Raw genomic sequence first — 24,123 nt, 5'->3', positions numbered from 1 at the left:
ACCTTGGAAACTATTTCGAAACCTGCCAAACTTACAAGTCTCTTTCTTTGAGTCTCTGTCATGTTTTTAACCATCATTTTCATTTTATTTTGATTTAGTCTAAACCCAGACACCATGCCAAATTCTGCTATGGCATTTTTCATCTGAATTATTGAATTCAAAGGATGTGAAAGGGTAACAACCAGATCATCGGCAAATGCTCTAGTTCTGTATTCCTTTTGCCTGATAGCTATGCCATTTAAGGAGTTTGAGTCCCGAATTGTATTCAACAAGACTTCCAAGGTTAAAATAAATAACAATGGAGATAATGGGCAACCTTGTCTTGTACCTTTTTGTATCTCGAAGGTTGTTGAGAAATTTCCATTAATAATAAGTTGTGCATTTTGTTGCTGATGAATTGCTCCAATCGCCTGCTGAAATCGTGGTCCCATATCCATCTTTTCCAAAGTCTTGGTTAGAAAATTCCAATTCACTTGATCGAAGGCCTTCTCCGCATCCAAGAAAACCAGCACTGCAGAGATCTGCTTATTCTTATCAAGATAGTCAATTAAGTCTATGAGTTGCCTTACATTCTCCTTCATGTGTCTGCCTTCAATAAATCCTGCTTGGTCATGATGAATAACCTCTTGGATAACTGGCATCAATCTGTTGGCTAGTACTTTAGCAAATATTTTATAATCTGTGTTCAGAAGAGATATCGGTCTGTAATCCTCTGGTTTCTTAGGGCCGTCTTTGTCTTTGGGTATCAATGATATAAAAGCCGCTTTCCATGAGAAAGGTATTTTACCTCCTTGCTGTATATTGCAAAATAGTTCTGTAAGATATTCGATCATTTCCAGTTGTAAAGTTTTATAGTACATTGCAGTCAATCCATCAGTCCCTGGAGCCTTGGCTAGTTTAAGTTGATTTATAGCTAAAGTAATCTCATCAGCAGTTATCAGACGTTCCAAATTTGCCTTTTGAAGCACGGATATTTTGGTAACCCTTTTTCCTTCCAAAAAATCATCTACTGACTTGTTCTGTATATTGTCCTGTATATATAACTTAGCATAATAGTCCACAAATGATTTTTTAATCAAGTCTTGTTGATATACCGTTTTCCCTCCATACTCAATTCTATCGATAATTCTATTATTCGTGTTCTTTCTCAAGGTATAAGCCAACCACCTACCGGGTTTGTTAGCATTAGCGAAGGTGTTCTGTTTGGCAAATTGTAAGTTGGTTGCTGTTTGTTCTGATATAAGCATTTGAAATTGATCTTTCAACAGCTTTATCGCCATCTGAAGTGCCTCATCTTTTGGGGTTACTATAAGTAACTGTTCCTTCTTTTTTATTTCATCTTCCAGTTCCATTCTCTTTTTCTGTCTGCTTTGTTTATGTTTAAAATTCATATGTATCAGGACCCCACGCATATAAGCTTTACTTGCATCCCAAACTGTTTCAATGGGAGTACCCTTATTCATATTAAAACTAAAAAATTCCTTCATGTGTTTTTTTAAGTTCATCAACTGGCTGGTGAAAACTGACTCTAAAGGTTCTCATGGTTTTCACCTAATTGAAAGTAAAAGTTTTTCCTCCTTTCCCAAGCAATCAGTCACATGGTCCCATCAAAGCACTGTCCAGTTGCTTGGAAACTTCACTCCTCTTCTCTTCAGTCACCTGTGGGAATGTCCTTGGCTCTCAGAGGAAACTATTTTGTTTTGGTTACAACACCCTAGCTATCTCTACTCGCCCGTCCCTATCCCTCAGCACCATTGTGGCAACACTGAAGCCTAAAAGATGGCCTCAGTCAGGCTAAATTCAGAGTTGACATCTACACTAGTTTCTAATAATCACCTTGTTTGTTTGTAGGGTGCTCACAAATCCTCCATTTGATTAACCTTTTCAGGATTTCTGGACCATTTTTCTCCTTTTTTGTAGTTTGGAAGCATATCAGCTCTTTTCCAGTCCTCTGTTATTTCCCCTGTGTTACATAAGCTTTAAAAGATTATATTCAGTGAGTCCAAAATTACATCTGCCAGCTATTTCAGAAACTGGGTGTAAACCATCTGACCCAGATGATTTAACAGATTAACAAAGTTGGTAGGTATCTTCTAGTCCAAACCTCTGCCCAAGGAGGAGATCCAACTCAATTTCTGACAAATGGCAGCCCAGTCTCTTCTTGAAAATAACCAGTGATGAAGCTTCCAGCTTTGAAGGCAAGCTGTTCCATTGGTTGATTTTTCTCACTGTCAGAAAATTCTCCTTACTTCTAGGTTGAATCTCTCCTTGATCAGTTTCCATACATTTTTCCTTTTCTAGCTTTCTGGTGCTTTGGAAAATAGCTTGACCTCCTCCTCTCTGAGGCTCTGCAGCCCCTCAAATATTGGAACATTGCTATCATGTCTCCCCTGGTCCTTCTCTACGCTACACTAGCCATATTCTCCTGTAGCCATTCATTGTATGTTTTAGCCTCCAGTCCCCTAATCATCTTGGTTGCTCTTCTTTGCACTCTTTTTAAAAAATAATTTTATTTATGATTTTTTCTTTAACATCCAAAAGTATTTGGTGAACTGTGTATTGTCTGGGTCAGTATACTTTGCATACAATTTTGATAATGCTATTACCATTCAAAAATGTCCACTTCTAACATTTGTATATACTTTTAACTTTTTTTTAACTTTTAAACTTTTATTTAATTTATAAACCGCGCCCTCTCCCAGAAGGGACTCGGGGCGGTGTACAGTCATATTAAAACACAATATAAATACATATAGATATAGATAAATATAGATAAATATAGATGGAGGAGGTAACATATAAACTGTACAATAATAGTTAAAATTAAAATTGGAGATACATTAAAAACTTTTTTTATACGTAGTGATTATAATATGTTCTATTATATTTCAATATACATAATACTATTTTCCCAATTTCATTTTCTACTTCTTTTTTTAACATTTAATAAAATACTGTGTTAAAAGTATTCTGTCTATCAATCATCTCTTGCCCTTTTTAGAATTTACACTCTTATTAACTTTTTGATGAATCTTTTATGCTGCTATCATGTAACTCCTGTTATCATATTTATTTAATCTAAGTATTTCATCTGCCACATCTATCTCTTGCTGTTGAATCTCTAGAGCACCCATCTGCAATTCCCCCATCATTTTAAGGAGATCTTTCTTTTTATTCTATTCTCTTTTCTGTTTTGAATTCTTAAAAGATATTCTATTGGTTCCATGTTAGAAATTATTGCTATCTCTTCCATCTCTTTGTCTGTATCATTTTTGCATTTATCTCTATTCTTTCCTCAGCTCTTTCTAGTTTCGCCTGTATTTTTTGAATTTGTGTTCATTTTTTATTGTCATTTTCTGGAGTTTTCCTAGTCTCACAGTATTCTGCATCACTCCATCATCTCCCTATGATTCCTTGTTATAGCTTCCTTAAAACATTGAAACATCAATAATATTTATTTATAAACTGCATTTGTTTTCGCCTGTTGAAACATTTTGTACTAGTATACTAAACTAATCACTGCTCAATATTGCACCAAAATTTCAATATCCCAATTGTCCAGAAACACCAAAAACACCAGTATTATTAAAATTTGCACAGTCCTGGAATTATTCCTCAAAATCCCCTAAATTTATAGTCCTTAAAATAGTCTTTACAATTTTCCAGTTTGCAACTTCTAAGTTTTCCAAATGTTTAAATCTTGTTTAATTTTTCTTCTTTCACCTCGTGGAATGTTCTGTCCGATGATCTTAATAATCCAAATTTGCCCACCTAATTTCCCCAAATGTCTTTAGACTGCAAAGTCAGATATTCAGTTTCAAAGATGTTTCTTGTTAATTGTACCTTGCCTTAAAAATCTTCAACCTGCTCACTAATACTTCCAAGCAGCCAAAACTCCAGTAGATATGAAACCAAAATAAAAAGGCCTTCCAGGTGCTGCTTGCCTTTCACTATTTCTTTCTTCTACTCTTTGTTATTCTTGTATTATCCAATAATACCAAATAATTCTTACTTTCTGAGGTTATTCCCACCATGTATTAATATAATATTTTATTTGACCCTGGTCTAAAATCCAGCATTAAACATAGCAAAACTGGTGGGGGGAGGGGGAAATAAAAAGCAAAGTTCCTCTTTTTTTTGTACAAATTCTTCCAATAATCAAGCAATATTGTCCACAAATTAATTCACTTTTCACTCTACTAACATTCCAATCCAGGTTAAGAAATCACCGCTTTCTTAACGTTTTGGAGAGTCTTTTTTTAAAAGAATTATTTTATTTGGGTTTAGGTCTGTAATATAGAAGTTGAAAGTTGTTTCACCCACTTTCAATGCACTGCCTACAAATCACTCCAGCACATATTCTTCTTGTCCCAGTTGTCACAGCTTCGGTTTTGCCAAAATGGCCATCATCTCTGCTGCTGATCAGGAGGGTTTTCTTTGGATAAGACGATGAAATTGCTGTTTTCTCATGATCTACAAAGCATCCCTCCTTACTTCACCACCCCTCCAGGTTGGCTTTAGCCTTGTAGGGTCTCCTGGCAAGCAGGCATCAGCTGAGTTTCGTGGTGCTCCACAGAGCTCCGCTATCACATAACTACCCCACTGCAATGCCAACTGGTCAATCGCCTTCTCTGCACTCTTTCTAGAGTCTCAACATCTTTTTTATAGTGTGGTGACGAAAACTGGATGCTAAGTGTGGTCTTACTAGGTATGGTCTTACTAAGGCTTTATAGAGTGGTAATAGTGCCTCACTTGATTTTGATTGTATCCCTCTGTTAATGCAATTTAGGATTGCATTGGCATTTTTGGCTGCTGCTGCACACTATTGGCTTAGTGCAGCGGTTCTCAAATAGTGGGGCGCGCCCCCCAGGGGGGCGCGAGGCTCCGTAAAAGGGGGCGCGAAGGCTCCCTTTCCATCTGGGTGCAAATGGGGCCGCGGCTGCCGGTGCACAAAGAGGTCTTTGTGGCCTCGCTCGCGTCTCCTCTGAGCTAACTGGCGGCGAAGGCGGCAAAGGCGGCAACGGCGGCGGCGAAGGCGGCAACGGCGGCGGCGAACTGGAGTTTCCCGCCAAGGTTGCCTGTCCGACCAGCCCCCGCTGGCTCCTGGCTGAGGGAGGAGCTGCTGCTCCGCCTTCTCCGAGCGGGATCCGCGCCCTGCAACTGGCCGCGGCAGGCAAGGGGAAGCGGGAGCAAAAGCTTTTGCTATCAAGTCTTTTGAAAATCTCTGGTGGGTGTTATCCTTGCTAAGTTTATTTATTGAAGCCTTCTAGTGGGATACCGTGTCTGTGAGAATGTCTCCCTGTTGAGTTTCCTTTCAAATTTAAGTGCAATATTTTTTATTACCCTATTGCTATTATTTGTCTCCTGACTCTTGGAGTGTGTGGCAGAATGAATGTAAGTCAGTCACTCTTGTTCCTTATTCTTTGGCCTCTGACATCTGTCCTGGCAGATGTGCAAAAAGCTTACTGCATCTTGTTGCAACAGTGGTGTGTACCTTATAGAGACTGAAAAACATCTGTATGTTTCTGTGCTGTGTCATAAAAGGAGGTGTGGAGACACAGCAGCATGTCTGGATTTGCATTCATATCCATGTGACTCTTTGGGTCCAGAAAGATGCAATCTCCTCCAATGGATCTTTTGACCAAGTGCCTGATTTACTACTCAGGCCTATCTCTGCAGTTTAAAATATTTTTCTCCTTTTGTTTTTTTACTCTGTCCTGTCTATTTAGGATAAATAAAGAGACAATACAAGTTAAAAAAAAATAAAGTTCATAACATGTCCTATTTATAGGAAACATTTGGACTGTATTTTTGTTTGATCCTGTTGATAGGACCCTACAATTAACGTCTCTTATACGTTAATAAGGATACAGTGTTATACAGAGGTGTACTTATAACAATTTTATAGACAAATGATACTATTTACAGTCGCGCGGGGGGCGCGAAATGTTTTCTTCTTCCTAGGGGGGGCATGACAGAAAATAATTGAGAACCACTGGCTTAGTGGATGCTTGTCCTCTAAGTCTCCAAGATCCCTCTCACAGTTACTGCTATTAAGCCTGGTTTCACCCAGTCTATATGTGAACTTTTGTTTTTTCTTGCCTAAGTGTAAGACTTTACTTTTCTCTACACTAAATTTCACTTTGTTAGATAGGGCCCAATGTTCAAATCCGTCAAGATCCATCTGGATTTTGAGCCTATCATCTAGGGAGTTGGCTATTTCTGCCAGTTTAGTATCATCCACAAATTTGGTAAGTTCCCCTTCTGTTCCCTCATCTAAGTTGTTTATGAAGATGTTGAAGAGTACTGGGCCTAAGACAGAACCTTGTGGTACCCCACTGCATACTTTCCTCCATGTAAACATAGTACCATTAAGGTTTACTCATTGAATTTGGTTTGTCAGCCAGTTACAAATCCATCTGGTGGTGATGCTATCTATCCCACTTTTTTCTAGCTAACCAAGAAGTAGGTTGTGGTCTATTTTGTCGAATGCCTTGTTGAAGTCTAAGTATATTATGTCCATAGTATTTCAGTGGTCTAATTTAGTCACTATGTTGAAGAATGAAATAAGATCGGTTTGGCATGATCTGTTTTGAACAAACCTGTGCGGACTTCTAATTATTACTTTACTTGTTTCTAGATGTTGGCAGATCTGTTTTTATTATTATTATTATGTGGTTAATCTTTGGTGAGATTCACAGCCTTTGGGGCTGGTTGATAACTCAACAGCTCGAGTCCTAACCAAGGACCTAGGAACTGTTAAGGTAATGTCAGAGGATATAAGCTGTTCCAAGTAGGGTGGTTTTTTGTAGAATCAGAATGTTCAAGTCTGATAAATTTAGAATTTCCAAATAGCGAGGTAGTCCTTTAGGTATTGCTCCAAGGTCTCCAATTACAATCGGGACAACACACGATTTCTTTTTCCACAGTCGCTCAACTTCAATTTGTAAGTCCTGGTACTTTGTGTTTTTTTCTTGCTGTTTATCTTCAATTCGCGCATCTCCAGGTATTGCAATGTCAATGAACCATACTTTTTTCTTTTCAATTATTGTTATGTCAGATGTGTTGTGGGCCAAGTGCCTGTCAGTCTGGATTCTGAAGTCCCACAAGATCTTGACTTTCTCATTCTCTAAAACCTTCTCAACCTGATGTTCCCAGTGGTTTTTGCTGTACTCAAATCCAAACTTTTGGCACAATTTCCAGTGAATGATCTTAGCAACAGGGTCGTGGTGTTGTAGGTAGTCAGTTTGTGAAATTTTGCTGCACCCACTGATCAAGTGGTCGACTATCTCATCTTTCTCATTACAAAGGCAACATTTGCTGTTGGTGGTAACATGTTGAATTTTTGCCTTCATGTAGTTTGTGGCTAAGGCTTGTTGTTGAGCTGCCAAAATAAAGCCTTCTGTTTCTTTTTTTAGTGCTCCTGATCTTAACCAGTTCCAAGTTAGCTTTTGATCAACTTTGCCTTCAATACTTTTCAGGTATTGGCTATGCATAGCTTTGTTTTTCCAATTTTCAGCTCGCTTCTCAATTACTTCTTTCTTATATTCAGCTTTTGGCTTAGTTATCTTTAAAAGGCCTCCTTTATTTACTTCCTTAATCAATGGTTCTTCACTTTTCTGGATGTAATCATTCAAGCTGTGTTTTTCTTCTTCCACAGTTTGTTTTACTTGTAGGAGTCCTCAACCACCCTCTGCTCTTTGTAGATATAATCGGTCAACATCACTTTTAGAGTGCAAAGCATGATTCATTGTCATAAGCTTCCTTGTTTTTCTGTCCAAATTGTCCAACTCCATCTGGGGCCAGTCAAATATTCCTGCAGAGTATCGAATCACAGGTATAGCCCAGGTATTTATGGCTTTTATGATGTTTCCTCCATTCAGTTTGGACTTTAATATCTTGCGAATTCGTCGAATATACTTGGCTGAAGTTAATTCCTTGACTTTATTATGCATTAAGTCAGAGGCCTCTAAAATCCCCAAATACTTGTAGCCTTCTTCTGGTTTTACTGCCTTTATCATTTCTTCATTCTCAAATTCTATTCCATCATCTTCTATGACCTTGCCTGCTTTGGTTGCCATTGTTGCGCATTTGTCAATTCCAAACTGCATACCAATGTCTTGGCTAAATTCTTTTGTGCTTTCAATTAATAAATTCAGTTCAGCTTTTGTTTTACCCAAACAGCTTCAAATCATCCATGTACACCAAGTGCGAAATTTTCAGCCCTTTCTTTGCAAGTTCGTATCCACAGTTCATCTTCTTCAAAATGACTGTCAGTGGTGGCATTGAAAGTATAAAAAGTAAGGGTGAAAGGGAATCGCCCTGGAAAATGCCTTGTTTAATTTCAACTTCACCCAGTTCTTCTTCATTAGCCATAAGCTTCATTTTCCAGAGGTTTATTGAAGTTTCCATGAATTTTTGTATGCTGCTGCTGATGCCAAAGATTTTCAGGCATTTCTTGATCCAGCTATGGGGAACTGAATCAAACGCTTTCTTATAGTCTATCCAAGCCATGAACAGGTTGGTTCATCTTTTCTTTGAATTCTTTAGGATTAGCTTGTCAATCAGCAGTTGGTCCTTTGTTCCTCTTGAATTTTTGCAGCATCCTTTCTGTTCTACAGGAAGCAAGTTATTTCTTTCAAGTATCCATAAATTTGATTTGCAATGATACCAGTAAGGAGCTTGTATGTTGTTGGCAAACAGGTTGTTGTTGTTTTTGCTATTATTATTATTATTATTATTATTATTATTATTATTATTATTATTATTATTATCATTATCATCATCATCATCATCATCATCATCATCATCATCATCATCATCATCATCATCATCTTTTCCGGTATCTTCCCAGGTATTGATGTTAGGCTGATTGGTCTGTAGTTTCCTGGGTCTGTTTTTATCCCCCTTTTTTGAAGATGGGAACCACATCAGTTCTTTTCCAGTCCTCTGGTAGTTCCCTGGTGATCCTGGATTTGTGAAAGATGTGGTAGTGGTTTTTAGATGACATTTGCCAGCTCCTTTTGAACTCGGGGATGTAATCTGTCAGGTCCCAGTGATTTCTATCCATCAAGTTCAGATAGGTGTTTCCTTACCATTGTTTTGCTTATTTTAACTTTTATTTCTAGTCTGTCATTTACAGTTATGTTTTTGGTAGGTTGGGCTATAGTTTCTTTTTTGTGAAGATCAATGCAAAGAATGAGTTACGTAGCTCGGCTTTCTCTCTGCAGCCTGTTATTTTCTTGTCATTTACTTCTATTAGTGGACCAATAATTTTCTTGACTCTCTTCTTGTTTCTTACATATTGAAAGAAACTTTTTAATATTATTATAGTAGCTATAATTATATAAAGGGATGCGGTAGCTCAGTGGCTAAGATGCTGAGCTTGTTGATCAGAAGGTCAGCAGTTCAGCAGTTTAAATCTCTAGCACCGCATAACGCAGTGAACTCCCATTATTTGTCCCAGCTTCTGCCAACCTAGCAGTTCGAAAGCACGTAAAAATGCAAGTAGAAAAATAGGGACCACTTTGGTGGGAAGGTAACAGTGTTCTGTGCGCCTTCGCCGTTAGTCATGCTGGCCACATGACAACTGAGACATCTTTGGACAGCGCTGGCTCCTCAGCTTAGAAATGGAGATGAGCATCACCCCTAGAGCCGGAAATGACTAGCATGCATGTGTGGGGAACCTTTACCTAATTATTATGATTAGTTACTAGTTTATTTAGCTTTTCTGATCCCCTGATTTGGGCTATTTATTGGTATTTTGCTTAATTGTGTGTTTCTCTTTTATATTTAACCTTTTTTCCTTCAACTTGTCAGCAGCATGTTATGTGTCAGGGTTCCAAATAGTATCCAAAATAAAATAAGAATCCGAGGCAAGAAGTTCCTCAAAATTCCAATTTATTAAAAGAGCCATGTTGGCACATCTGGGAAAACCGAATCTGAAAGCTTCCAGGTTTTCCCACCCAGTTGAAAGTTCAAGACCCTGCCTCAACATCCACAAGTTTATTATATGGACCAATCCTTCATTGCCATGTATAATAATAATAATAATAATAATAATAATAATAATAATAATAATAATAATAATAATAATAATAATAATAATAATAATAATAATAATAATAATAATAATAATAATATTTATTTCTTAGCCGCACCCTCTCCCGAAGGACTCAGGGCGGCGTACAACAAAACATATGAAATAAATATGTAGACGAGACAAACATATAACAGAGACATATACCGAGACATACACAAGGAGGAGGTCGGCTGATGAATTAAAAAACAATTAGAATACAGTGTTTAAAACCCCTAAATAATTAAATATAATTAAAATACCCAATTAAAAACCCGTCAGGAGCGATATGGTTAGATCAAAGTTGAGCCAGGCCAGCTACTTGGAATAGGTGGGTCTTAAGCTTAATACGAAAGGAGCGGAGGTCAGAGGTATTCCTAATATCCGGAGGGAGGTCATTCCACAGGGCTGGGCCCGCCACAGAGAAGGCTCTACTCCTAGGCGCCGCCCCCTGACACTGTCTAGTGGACGGCACCTGGAGGAGGCCCTCTCTGTGCGAGCGGATTGGTCGCAGGGATGTATGGGGCAGAATACGATCCCGCAAGTAACTAGGTCCTGAGCCATGGAGCGCTTTAAAGATCGTTATCAAAACCTTGAAACGCACCCGATAGACCACAGGAAGCCAGTGCAGCTCGCGCAGGAGCGGTGTCACATGGGAGTACCTAGTACTCCCCATAATTACCCGCGCGGCTGCGTTCTGGACCAACTGTAGCCTCCGGGTGCATTTCAAGGGAAGCCCCATGTAGAGAGCGTTACAGTAGTCCAAGCGAGACGTCACCAGCGCATGAGTGACTGTGCGTAAGGCGTCCCGGTCCAGTAGGGGGCGCAATTGGCGCACCAGGCGAACCTGGTGGAACGCCCCCCTTGCCACGGCTGTCACATGGTCATCCATGGACAGCCGGGCATCCAGGAGGACGCCCAAATTGCGCGCCCGCTCCACGGGGGCAAGTTGAATGCCCCCAATGGCCAATGATGGAATAAATTGGCTGAACCGGGGAGCTGGTACCCACAGCCACTCCGTCTTGGAGGGGTTGAGCCTGAGTCGGTTGTCATCCATCCAGATCCGTACGGCTTCCACACACCGGGACATCACTTCGATGGCCTCGTTCGGGTGGTTCGGGGTGGAAAAGTACAGCTGAGTATCATCAGCGTACAGATGGTATCCCACCCCGAAACCACGGATGATCTCACCCAGCGGCTTCATATATGTGTTGAACAGGAGTGGCGAGAGGACCGACCCCTGTGGTACCCCACAAGTAAGGGGGCGTAGGGTCGACCTCTCTTCTCCTGCCAACACACGCTGCGTCCGGCCAGAAAGGTAGGAGCCGAACCACCGCAAAACGGTGCCCCGGACCCCCAACCCCTCCAGCCGGCGCAGCAGGATACCATGGTCGATGGTATCAAAAGTCGCCGAGAGGTCTAATAGGACCAGGATAGAGGAACAACCTCTATCTCTGGCCCTCCAGAGATCATCCACCAATGCGACCAAGGCCGTCTCCGTGCTGTGACCGGGGCGGAAGCCGGACTGGCGCGGGTCTAGATAATCATTTTCCTCCAGATGTCGTGGAAACTGGTAGGCCACCACACTCTCTACAACCTTCGCCAAAAAGGGAAGGTTGGAGACAGGACAATAATTGGCCAGCTCCAAAGGGTCCAGGGAAGGCTTCTTGAGCAAGGGTCTCACCACCGCCTCTTTCAAGGCGGCCGGGAGAGACCCCTCGCTCAGCGAAGCATTCACTAGGCCCAGGAGCCAGTCTCGTGTAACCTCCCAGGATGCCAGTACAAGCCAGGAGGGGCACGGGTCCAATAAACATGTGGTGGGTCGCAGTCGTCCACGCATTCTGTCCAAATCCTCGATGGCAACCAAGTCAAACTCCTCCCAGATCGATTCCTCAAGACTCGCCATGGACGTCTCCATTGGACCACTGACAGGGACCCAATCCCTCCGGATTTGAGCAATTTTATCCTGCAGATATTTACCAAATTCCTCTGCCCTGCCCTGTAGAGGGGCCTCCCACGGCCTCTGAAACAAGAGGGAGCGGGACACCCGAAACAGGGCGGCAGGGCGGTTCTCCGCGGATGCAATGAGAGTGGCACAATATTGGCGTTTGGCCACTCTCAATGCCACAAGGTACGTCCTTAAATGGGCTCGTGCCTGTGTTCGATCAAATTCGGAGCGAGAGGATCTCCAACGACTCTCTGGACGTCTCTTGCGGCATTTCATCATCCTTAACTCCTCGGTAAACCAAGGGGCCAGGGTGGATCGTTGCCGCCGGAGAGGCCGCAAAGGCGCCACCCGGTTCAAGGCCCCGGTAGTCGCATTATTCCACGCGACCACCAGGTCCTCTACCCGGGGGCGGGTCAAGGCTACAGGAGGTGGCCCAAGCTCCGTCTGGAACCTATCAGGTTCCATCAGGCGCCTGGGGCGGAACCATCTGGTACTTTCCGGTTCCGCCTCCCCGCAGCGGGAGGTAGCACCAGGGAAGTCAAGACGACGGAGTGAGTGATCTGACCATGACAGGGGAGTGATGGTTAAGTCCCCTCCTCCCAGATCACTCAGCCACTGGCCGGAGACAAAAACAAGGTCCAGAGTGTGTCCTCCCTCATGTGTCGGGCCCTGAATCATTTGAGTCAGGTCCATGGCTGTCCCGAACCCCCTCTGATGCTTCTCCCATCGATGGCAGGTTAAAATCCCCCATCGCTAAAAGTTTGGGGGTCTCAACCGCCACCGATGCGATCAGCTCGAGGAGTTCGGGCAGGGCCGCTGATGTATAGCGAGGAGCCAGGTATACTATCAGCAGGCCCAACTGTCTCCCAGGGCCCCATTTCACAACAAGGGATTCACATCCGGACGTCTGTGGCACAGTAGACTCCCTCGGCTCTAAGTCCTCCCGAATAATTGCTGCCACCCCACCGCCCCTTCCCTGGGCCCAGGGCTGGTGAAATGCTCGGTAGCCTGGTGGGCACATTTCCACGAGGGGAAGACCTCCCTCGTGGCCCAACCAGGTCTCCGTTATTCCCACGAGGTCCGGCTCCCCCTCTAAAATTAGATCGTAGATGAGGGGGGCCTTGTTAACAACGGACCTCTCATTGCATAACAACAGCCTCAGGCCTTGGGTCTGTAACTCTTGACCACCTAGAACGCGGGGGTTGGTACAAGCGACCGGGTGTAACCAGCAACCACGGTCTCCCAACTGACTGTAAGTTCTTAATCTGTCCTTGTATCTGCCCCTCCCTGCGACCGTTGGAATTAAAGAGCCCTGTATAGGAATGATATCCTCCCCCTCCTCCTCCCTTCCGCTCCTTCTGCTCGCGACCACACCTGGAGGCCCGGCTCTCACATCGCTCCTGATCTGACCCACCCGCCCCACAACCCCTGAACCCCCACCCCTACAAATTTTTTAAAAACAACTAACTAAAAACCCCCTAAGTCTCCGCTTCCTCCACCTCTCGGGATTAATAAATCCGTCATCAAGGTGGGCCCTCGAAAGGGCGGAGGGCCACACCTGCGAGAGGGGGGACTCTCGCAGTAGGATCAGGTCTGACCTTAAATACATAGAGTGTTAAAAGAGTTCGTCGTCGGGGCTTAGGGTCTATGCTGAAGAGGTCATAATCCAGTAGAAATTTGAAAAGCATGGTTGCAGCAAAACAGAATAGTCCAGTCATTAGTCTTAGATGGGGGGGGGGGTGATGGTGATAGGTTGGTTAGATGACAATCAAGAGGTGGGGGCGGTGGGTGGTAGGTGGTGGATGGCAAGGGGTAGTTGGACTGTAGTTGGTAATAGGCAAGGGGCAGATGGTCAATCAGCAGTAAATCATATAGGGTAGAAAGGAGTCCTCTAGGGCTCACGCAGATGGAATCCGGGGCAGTTGTTAATAAATAGTCAGCAGGGGGGGGTAGGTGGGGTGCAGTCAGAGTGCACGATGATAAGGGCCTCCTGGCAATCCACCAACAAAACTCCCCCCCCCCCGGTCTCTATACAGCCTCCTGAATCGTAGTCCTATTCCTACCAGGTCCTCGGCTTTTAATCCTGCCTTGGCCTGCAGCTGCGAATTTGGCCCCCAAACCACCATTCCAGGCCCCAACGCCGCTCCCACCGGCCTCCCATCGGCCTCCAGCTTCCTTCTCGGCCTACCCATCCAGTCTTTGCCAGCCTCAAAGGTCCCGGCCGGTCTCCAATCCTCTCAAATTCGGCCAACATGGTTTTTAAGCCTTTTCAAACCTCCCACAGCTACCTCTCACAACAAGCTGCAAGCCGAGGGATTTGGCATCCGGCGCTTCCAGCCTTTGCCACCTCAATCCACGGTCCCAGATGAAGAAAGATTCCTCCCTCCACATCCGTCCAGGTGCAGAGACAAAGCAACCTTGACTTTCTAAGAAAGAATGTTGTTATGGCTACACATCACCCATGCTCTATACAACCCCTCCTCCCAGAAAAATATGTTTGAATATGTGACAGGCTTGAGGCTCTATACAACGATGCTTCCAAGCCTGACAGGCTGCCCCCCCTCAACAGAACAGCATGTCCTGTAACAAAAGTAACACAGGGTTAATCAGATACCTAACCACCTCTCCCCCTTTTAGCTTATTGGGGAATTTGTCATGGAACTGCTTAACTAATCTGTCAGCTTTTACATTCCAACTCTTTACCCACATAGCTTCCAACAAAGGGTACCCCTTCCAATGCATTAAATATTGTAAACGACCTCTATACAATCTGGAGTCTAGTATTTTTTTCACTGTGTAATGTGTCTCTCCTTGTATTACTATAGGAGGAAAAGTTGGATGAGTAAGAGGTCTCAATCTAGACCCAATTTCATCAAGCTACAATGGAAAACTGGTGTACTTTCCCTAGAATCTGGGGAAGACTGAGCTGAACTGTCACTGGGTTCATTATTTTTACTATTGGGAAGGGACCTAAAAAGTTAGGCCCTAATTTCTTGCTAGGCATCCTCAACCATATGTATTTGGTTGATAGACAAACTTTATCTCCCACACGGAAGGGGAGGTTGAAGCGAGCGGTGCTTGTCTGCTTGTTTTTTATATTCTTCTGCCGCATCTGTCAGGGTTTTCTTGGTATTCTCCCACCCCTTTTTAAGAGAGTCCATCCATTCGGTCAAAGACATTAAGAATGGGGGCTCCCTGGTCAACTCGGGCATGGGGACAAATTCCATGCTGCTGGTAATTTGGAAAGTAGTTACTCTGATGCTGCTATGGACAGCATTATTGTACACCACTTCAGCAAACAGTAGCAGGTCTGACCAATTGTCTAGTTGGTAATTCACATAACAACAGATGTATTGTTCGACCATTGCGTTTGCACATTCCGCCACCCCGTTTGTGGGTACTCCATACAGATGGTAGATATGCTTGATGAACAGCTTCGCTAGCTTCTTTGCTAATGGGAACCCCGAGCAAGCGATAAAATGGGCTTGCTTGGAAAACAAGTTAATGACTGTTCAAATTATTGTGTTCCTGCTACTTTCTGGAAGCTCTACAATGAAATCCATCCAGATTTTTCCCAAGGTCGGCTGGGGCTCGCTACCTGTTGCAATAGCCAAGGGGGCTTGCCCGGCCTTATTTTCATGGCTGCGCAGATGGCACAGCTCTTTATGTAGTCTTCAACTTCTGCTTTCATCTTAGGCCACCAGAATTGCCCTCTGGCGAGGTGGAGCATCTTTAGGAATCCAAAGTGGCCCCCTAGCTTTGCATCATGGCTGTGCTGTAGCACTTCTAGCTTCAAGCTGGCAGGGACGTTTAGTTTGGATCCCTTCCAGGCTAGTCCATCTCTCATGGTTAAGACGTCTTTGTTGTCAGTGAACCAGAGATCAGCAGGCAGCGCTGATTTCATTGTGGCGGTTAGCTTGTCTTGGCCAGGGTCAGGCGGTCACCTGGCTTGGCCTCTGGTGGTGACTTGAGTTGTGAGTTGTGCAGGGGGAATGATGGCATGGACCACTTCCTCCTGGCGGCTGTCAATTTGGGGTTTTCTTGATAGTATATCTGCCAGTATGTTCTTCCCTGCGGGGATGTACTTCAATACAATACAATACAATAGTAGAGTTGAAAGGGACCTTGGAGGTCTTCTAGTCCAACCCCCTGCCTAGGCAGGAAACCCTATACCGTTCCAGACAAATGGCTATCCAACGTCTTCTTAAAGACTTCCAGTGTTGGGGCATTCACAACTTCTGGAGGCAAGCTGTTCCACTGATTAATTGTTCTAACTGTCAGGAAGTTTCTCCTCAGTTCTAAGTTGCTTCTCTCCTTGATTAGTTTCCACCCATTGCTTCTTGTTCTGTCCACAAGTGCCTTGGAGAATAGCTTGACTCCCTCTTCTTTGTGGCAACCCCTGAGATATTGGAACACTGCTATCATGTCTCCCCTAGTCCTTCTTTCTCTTAAGCTAGACATACCCAGTTCCTGCAACCGTTCTTCATATGTTTTAGTCTCCAGTCCCCTAATCATCTTTGTTGCTCTTCTCTGCACTCTTTCTAGAGTCTCCACATCTTTTTTACATCGTGGCGACCAGAACTGAATGCAGTATTCCAAGTGTGGCCTTACCAAGGCATTATAAAGTGGTATTAACACTTCACGTGATCTTGATTCTATCCCTCTGTTGATGCAGCCTAGAACTGTGTTGGCTTTTTTGGCAGCTGCTGCACACTGCTGGCTCATATTTAAATGGTTGTCCACTAGAACTCCAAGATCCCTCTCACAGTTACTACTATTGAGCACGGTACCACCTATACTGTACCTGTGCATTCCGTTTTTGTTGCCTAAATGTAGAACCTTACTCTTTTCACCATTGAATTTCATTTTATTAGATAGTGCCCAATGTTCAAGTTTGTCAAGATCCTTCTGTATCTTCAGCCTGTCTTCTGGAGTGTTGGCTATTCCTGCCAGCTTGGTGTCATCTGCAAATTTGATGAGTTCCCCATTTATTCCCTCATCCAAATCATTGATGAAGATGTTGAAGAGTACTGGGCCTAAAACAGAGCCTTGGGGTACTCCACTGCATACTTCCCTCCATGTAGATGCAGTTCCATTGAGGACTACACGTTGAGTGCGGTTGGTCAGCCAGTTACGAATCCATCTGGTGGTGATGCTGTCTAACCCACATTCTTTATCTAGTAGTAGGTTATGGTCTACCTTATCAAAAGCCTTACTGAAGTCCAAGTAAACTATATCAACGGCATTCTTCTGGTCCACTAATTTTGTCACATTATCAAAGAATGCAATAAGATTAGTCTGGCATGATCTGTTTTTGACAAATCCATGTTGACTTTTGGCTATTACTTTGTTTGCTTCTAGGTGTTCGCAAATTCGTTGCTTGATTATTTTTTCCAGAATCTTTCCTGGTATTGAGGTCAGGCTGATAGGTCTGTAGTTTCCTGGATCTATTTTTTTCCCTTTTTTTAAGATGGGATCCACATCAGCTCTTTTCCAGTCCTCTGGTAGTTCCCCGGTGTTCCAGGATCTCTGAAAGATATAATTCAGTGGTTCTGAGATCTCGTCTGCTAGTTCCTTCAGAACCCTGGGGTGTAATCCATCCGGTCCTGGTGATTTGAACTCATCTAGGGTAGACAGGTGCTCACTTACCATTTTCTTCCCTATTTCAATTTGTGTTCCTAATCTGATTTTTGTGGTGCTGCTTTTGACAGGTTGGACTGTTTTATCCCTTTGTGTAAAGACAGATGCAAAACATGAGTTAAATAGTTCTGCTTTCTCCCTGTTGCTTGTCACCTTCTTGCCACTTTCTCCTAGCAATGGACCAATTGTTTCCTTAACCTTTTTCTTGTTTTTAACATGTTGGAAGAAGCTTTTTTTGTTAATTTTTACTTTTGTGGCAAGCCTTTCTTCATTGTGAGCCTTAGCTTTCCTCACTTCATCTTTACATGCTCGGGCTGTTTGCTGATATTCTGCCTTAGTTATGTCCACCTCCTTCCACTTTTTATACTTACCTTTTTTGTCTTTCAGTTTGTCAGATAGTTGTTTATGCAGCCATGCTGGTTTCTTTTGGGAGCTGATATTTTTCTTCTTCATTGGTATTGTGTTAGACTGGGCTTTTGTAATCTCATTTTTCAAAATTTCCCAAGTTTCTTGAGTTGTTTTTCCCTTGAGGATTCTCATCCATGGAATTTTTCCCAAGCTCTCTCTAAGTTTATTGAAATTAGCTTTCTTAAAGTCCAAGACTCTAGTTTGGCTTTGTTCTACTACTTGTGTTTGGATAATGTTGAATTCCAATATTGCATGGTCACTTGCCCCCAGGGTTCCAATGGCTTCAACACCTTCTATCATTTCCTCTCTGTTAGTGAGGATTAAGTCCAATATGGCTGATCCCCTTGTTCCCTTCTCTACTTTTTGGAAAACAAAGTTGTCTGCTAGGTTTCTTAAGAACCTGTTGGATCTTCCACTTGGTGCAGAGTTTGTTTCCCAGTTGATGTCAGGGTAGTTAAAATCTCCCATTACTATTGTGGTGTGCTTCCTACATACGTTAGTTAGCTGACTAGCAAAAAGTTCATCTACTTCCTCTGCTTGGTTGGGTGGCCTGTAGTATAGACCTATGGCAGTGTCATTTCCCCCACAACCTTTAATATTGACCCAAATGCATTCAAGATAGTTCTCATCATTGTTGTGTTCTATTTCTGTAGAGATGTAGTTATTTCTTATATATAGTGCAACTCCACCTCCTCTTTTATTTGGTCTATTTCTTTTAAATAATTTAAATCCTTCTAGCTGTATGTTCCATTTGTCGGTTTCATCCCACCAAGTTTCTGTAATGGCAATAATGTCGTATCTGCCCTCTTTTACTTGAATTTCTTTTTTTTTTATTAAAAGAGTTTTGTACAAACAGATTTTCCCCCTTTTCACCCCCCCCCCCCGCCATACAATGTAAATCTCATACAAATGCTATACCCCCCCAACCCCCCCGCAAAAATTCACATTCAAGAATTTCTAATTCGCCCTGTTTATTCCTCATACTCTGTGCATTGGTGTATAGACATTTGAGTCCATTTTGATTGACCTTGTGTTTACTGTCTACATAACCTGTGTTATGACTGACTGCCCCTATTTTCTTGCCACTTGTGTGATTCATGCACATGGTATGGCAATCACTATTAAATGCTTGGTTTTGCTTGACAGCAGGAGTGATAATCTTACCCACACACACACATCTATGTTACATGCACTTATAACCCTATGAATTTTAGTTTGCTGGGGACAGAAATGTTCTGTATCTATTAATTCTCTGTCCCCGCTCTTCAGTTTAAATGTTTATCAAGAAAATCTGTGAATTTAATGCCAAGTAACTCAGTCCCTTTCTTGGATGGGTGCAACCCATCTCTTTTGTACAGTTTTTCATTGGACCAGCTGCAGGCATCATGACTAATAAAACCAAAGCCTTCCCTTTTACACCACTCCTTTAGCCAAACATTAAACTCTGCTACACGCTGGCCCTTCCCTTTTTTTTCCTTATATACAGGTAAAACCTCTGAAAAGATAAGCCTACAACCTATACTATTAAGTTCATATCCCAAGTTCTGGAAATCATTCTGCACAGAAAGTACATCTTTTTGGGACAGATCATTTGTGCCAAGATGTATAATAGCATCAACATCACAGTCCTTACTTGCATTCTTGACTATTTAAGAATGCGCCTCTTGTCTCTGCTGGCAGTAGCACCTGGCAGACACCTGACCTCTTTAAAAACCTCCATATCCTCTCCTAAATTTACATCCCTTACAATTGAATCACCAACCAGAAGGTGGCTTCTCTTTTTGCTTACCTTGCTCTTCTTCTGTGACTGCTTCTGTCAAGGGGTCATCAGCCCCACAAGCATCTGGTGAGGGGAGTTTTTCCCCGTCAACTGATCCTCCCATTGCTTCTCTCATTTCACCCAGCAAGGGTCTGCAGGAACAATGTCCCAGCGGCTGGTGCCTGACCCATGGCTGTCTCCCCAGGGTCCGCATTACACGCATCTAGCCGATTGGGGTTTCTGCAGCTTTTGCAAGTTCTTCGGCTTTTGCAAGTTCCTGGCCGCAAGGGAAAGCACTGCCTGAGCCGGCATCTCAGTTGCAGGATTCTTCTGCTTGAGGGGGGAGTCATCAGTAACGAAGAAGGCTGACCTGGTTCCGGTGGCTATGGGGTGAGAGCTACTGGTGAGCCAGTCCAGCCCTGTGATGTGCTGCAGCTGCTCCCTGGAGCCATTTGGCTCAGTGACTGTTGCTGTTGGGGGACAAAAGCCCATGGCGATCCCAGCCAGTTACATCCCGACTATATCCTCCTGTGAGTTGGAGTGGCTCCAGCGGCCATGGGACAATGGACCAGGGCGAGCGATGCCAAATACCGCCAGTTCTGTAATCCCATCCAGGCTGCACCGGCAGGGCCAGGTAGGAGAACCTGAGGCATACTCCATTGGAACCCCACGGGAGGGGGGATCCTATGACTCAGCCACTCCCAACTCACCCAGAGCTGGCAGGCACCATTCTGCCACATGTTCCACCGCCACCATCGGGGAGCTTCCATCCAACCCTGAGAACGAGCCGTGAAATTGGTTCTGTGGAATTGGATCAGTGCCCACAGCTGATGCAGCTCATCACCAGGCACTTGACAGGACCAGCTCTCCCTGACTGCCGTTAGGTTCCTCTCTGCGCTCCATCTTCTCTGAGTCTTCATGCCACCTGGTTTCGAGTTGGCGTTTGGGGCTCAGGATCCCAGACAGCCCCCCCAGATTTCGGGGAAGCTGGTAATTACTTTAGGAGAGATTCGGATTAATGTCAGAATTCCAAATAGCATCAAAAATAAAATAAGAATCCATGGCAAGAGGTTCCTCAAAATTCTAATTTATTAAAAGAGCCATGTTGGCACACCCTGCCCCAACATCCACAAGTTTATCACATGGTCCAATCCTTCATTGCCATGAAGAAAGATTCCTCCCATCCACATCCATCCGGGTGCAGGGACAAAGCGATCTTGAGTTTCCAAGAAAGAATGTTATTATGGCTACACATCACCCATGCTCTGTACAATCCCCCCTCCCAGTTTCGCACAGAAAAATATGTTTGAATATGTGGCAGACTTGAGGCCCTATACAACGATGCTTCCAAGCCTGACACTATGCTGGTTTCTTTCTACCACAGAGAGGTATAGTTTTTGCTTGGGATCTTCATTATCTCATTTTTCAGCATTTCCTAAGCATCTTGAAATGGTTTTCCTTTTAGGATATCCATCCATGGAATCCTTCCTAATGTTTTATTACTGTGTGAAGTCAGCTCTCTTAATGTCTAAAACAGTTCTCCAACTTTTCAGCTTTGCAGATCAGTGGAGGGATAAAGGGGGTGGTTCCATGCGAGCAGCTGGCAAGTGCATGCACAGGTCCATTTGTGCAAGCAGCGGGGACCTCGCCCGCTATTCATGCAAATGGAGTACACGTGTATGCTTACCTGTTGCTCATGCAAGTGGGAATGCACACACTTGCCCATCACTTCTGTGGACCACTTGGACCCAGAGGTTGGAGACCCCTGGTCTAAAACATTAGTCTGACTTGATTAATTTGCATGATGGTGAAATAATCATTCTCCCCTAAAGTTCCTAAAACTGCTATTCCCTCAATCATCTTATCCCTATTAGTAAGAATTAAGTCCAGTATAGCTGTCCCTCTAGTTCCTTCCTCTATCTTTAGTATGTCAAAATTGTCAGCAAGGCATGTCAGAAATCTACTTAGGAATTTAATTAGGAACCAAAGTTGTTAGCTAGGCACATCTTAAGAGAATAGTTAAAAAGGGGCATTATTAGGGCATGTAGTAGGTATAAAGTAGTAAAGAACCAACAAATCTTTAGGAGAAGATAAAGGGCACGACTTTCAGAAGACTACCTTAAACTAGTGTGAGAAATTTTATCTTCAGGAGATGGCAAGGCAGCCTACATTTATGAAAACATTATTATCGCATCAAACTGTGTTTCAGTGCTTTCTTGCTCAGGTCATTTATTCAGCTATAATTTAACCAAGTTTAAATTATTGGTTGAAACTAATATTATCCAATGGGTTTGGGGCATTTCTGACTCTCAAGGATGGTTTTAATTTATCCTGAAAAATGGCCACTGTGTGCATGATGTGTACAAGTTTGAATTCCTTTCTGGGGAATTAATTTCTCTTATGACTAGAATAAGAAACAGGCAAGTAAGTACCCTGTTTCCCTGAAAATAAGACCTCCCCAAATATTAAGCCCAATCAGGCTTTTGAGCGAATGCTCTAAAATAAGACCTCTCCCAAAAATAAGCCGTCCCTGAAAATATTGCAACATAGCAGCAGCCATGAGGTGACCCATGCTCACCGCCTCCTGCACCTCAAAAATAATAAGAACTCCCTAAAAATAAGGGAAGCTCTTATTTCAGGGGTCAAAAGAAAATAATACACTGTTTTATTTTCGGGGAAACACAGTACGATTTTCTGTTTCTCCCTTATTTTGATTTAAGTATTTCTGTCTTATCTTGGGTTGTAATTAAATGTATCATTCCCTAATATAACTTAATTTTTCTGTTATTTGTCATGTGAACGCCTTTCTTTTCCTAATTTGCTTCAAAACTAATGGGACTTGTTTCTTTCAGGAATTCTTTGCTACTCTTCAGCGCTTTAAAACAAATCTACAGAACAAGAGCATGCAATGTTGTACTTTAGAAAAGGAAACATTTTTGAGGATGCAGAGACAAGAGCAGAAAATTAAGGATTTGACAAACAGTCTAGCCTGCAAAGAATGGCTTCTACAGGTAAGGAGAAGACAGAGATGGGCTTTTAAAGCCATCCTAGGAGCTTAGAGTGGCAGGAGAAAAGAGGCTAAAAAAGTTTTTTTAAAATAATTTTTTATTTTTTTCTTTAAAAAACAAAGACAACACATACAGAACAAAAGCAAGGAGAAAAAACAACTTTCCTCAATTTCATCAAGCATGTCGTTTGGTTACAAGTTTTTGTGCAACAGTTTTTACAATTAAAAATAAAGTCACTGGTTATCCATTAAACATAACTAAATATTTCATTGAGCATTGTGTTCAGATTACCATTAATATTCTTTCATTTGTGACAGCCCTTATTTCCTTAAATCCATAATTATCTCTTAAGTAACAATAAGTCTTTATAGAATTATAATATCGTCTATCTCTAGAGAGTAAAAACAAAGATTAAAACAAAAGATTCCCATTAATTAATATTGCATATTTATACTTTCAATTAACCATAATGTCATCAATCATCCACAACTCCAAATATAATTTTCCATTATTAATTATTAATCCATATAAGTCTTTACTCAACGCTTTAAAGCTTCAAGGCTTAAAAAAAAAAAGGATGAAGTGAAACGAAATACAGCAACAACAACAATAAAAAAGAATCATCACATCCCAGGCAAAATAATATAACCACTGGCTACCAAAAACATGAAGAAGAGAGTTCAAGGCGTTTCCCCCCCCCCCCTTCTTGATGTAGAGACTTTTCCAATTTTCCCTTTTCATTCATCTTCCAAAATAGGTTTCCAGACACTAAAGATCTGCAAAAAACCACCTGTGTAAACAGCTGTGATTCTTGCTTCTTATCAGGTCTTAACCTTGAATAAGAGAGTTTTTTTCTAAATAATTCCAGCAGTAAGATTTTGTAACATTGGTAACATTGTTTCAAGATCCACTAGATGGCAGTGTTAAATTGTATCCAGTCCCTAGCCCCTTAAAGCTCTGCCTTTAAGAAGAAATATTCAAAAAGGAAAAAAAAGGAAAACCAGGGGCTATGGAAATAATAAGAAAAGGGAAAAAAGGAAAGGAAACTTTAAGGCATAATAAAAAAAGAGAATAGTCCCAGTCAAATCACTTCCAAAAAACAAAAAGTTAAATGTAAAGAGAAAGCTTCAACAACGAATCCACATTTTGTAAGAAGAGTCCAGTCTGGCTTCCGATAATAAAAAGGGAAAAAAAACCCAGACAGTTTCAGTTAACCCTGTTCAGACCCGCCGCTAGTTCTCTGGTTATACTCTATTTTCCTTAAATCTCCAAGATTAGGGTG

General features: G+C 42.5%; 1 protein-coding gene across 1 annotated transcript in view; it reads left to right on the top strand.

The window, feature by feature from the left end:
• The window catches only part of PDE4DIP (phosphodiesterase 4D interacting protein), a 356,229-nt gene that overhangs the window by 108,911 nt on the left and 223,195 nt on the right, over window positions 1-24,123 (top strand). The window contains exon 11 of the mRNA XM_081947133.1: window positions 22,686-22,844. Within this exon, the coding sequence (XP_081803259.1) occupies window positions 22,686-22,844 (159 nt within the window). The remainder of the gene's footprint in view (window positions 1-22,685; window positions 22,845-24,123) is intronic.

Source organism: Natrix helvetica, assembly GCF_964273705.1.
Source record: "Natrix helvetica genome assembly, chromosome: 3".
NCBI classification, from domain to species: Eukaryota; Metazoa; Chordata; class Lepidosauria; order Squamata; family Natricidae; genus Natrix; species Natrix helvetica.
This window is presented reverse-complemented; position numbering and strand designations above follow the sequence as displayed.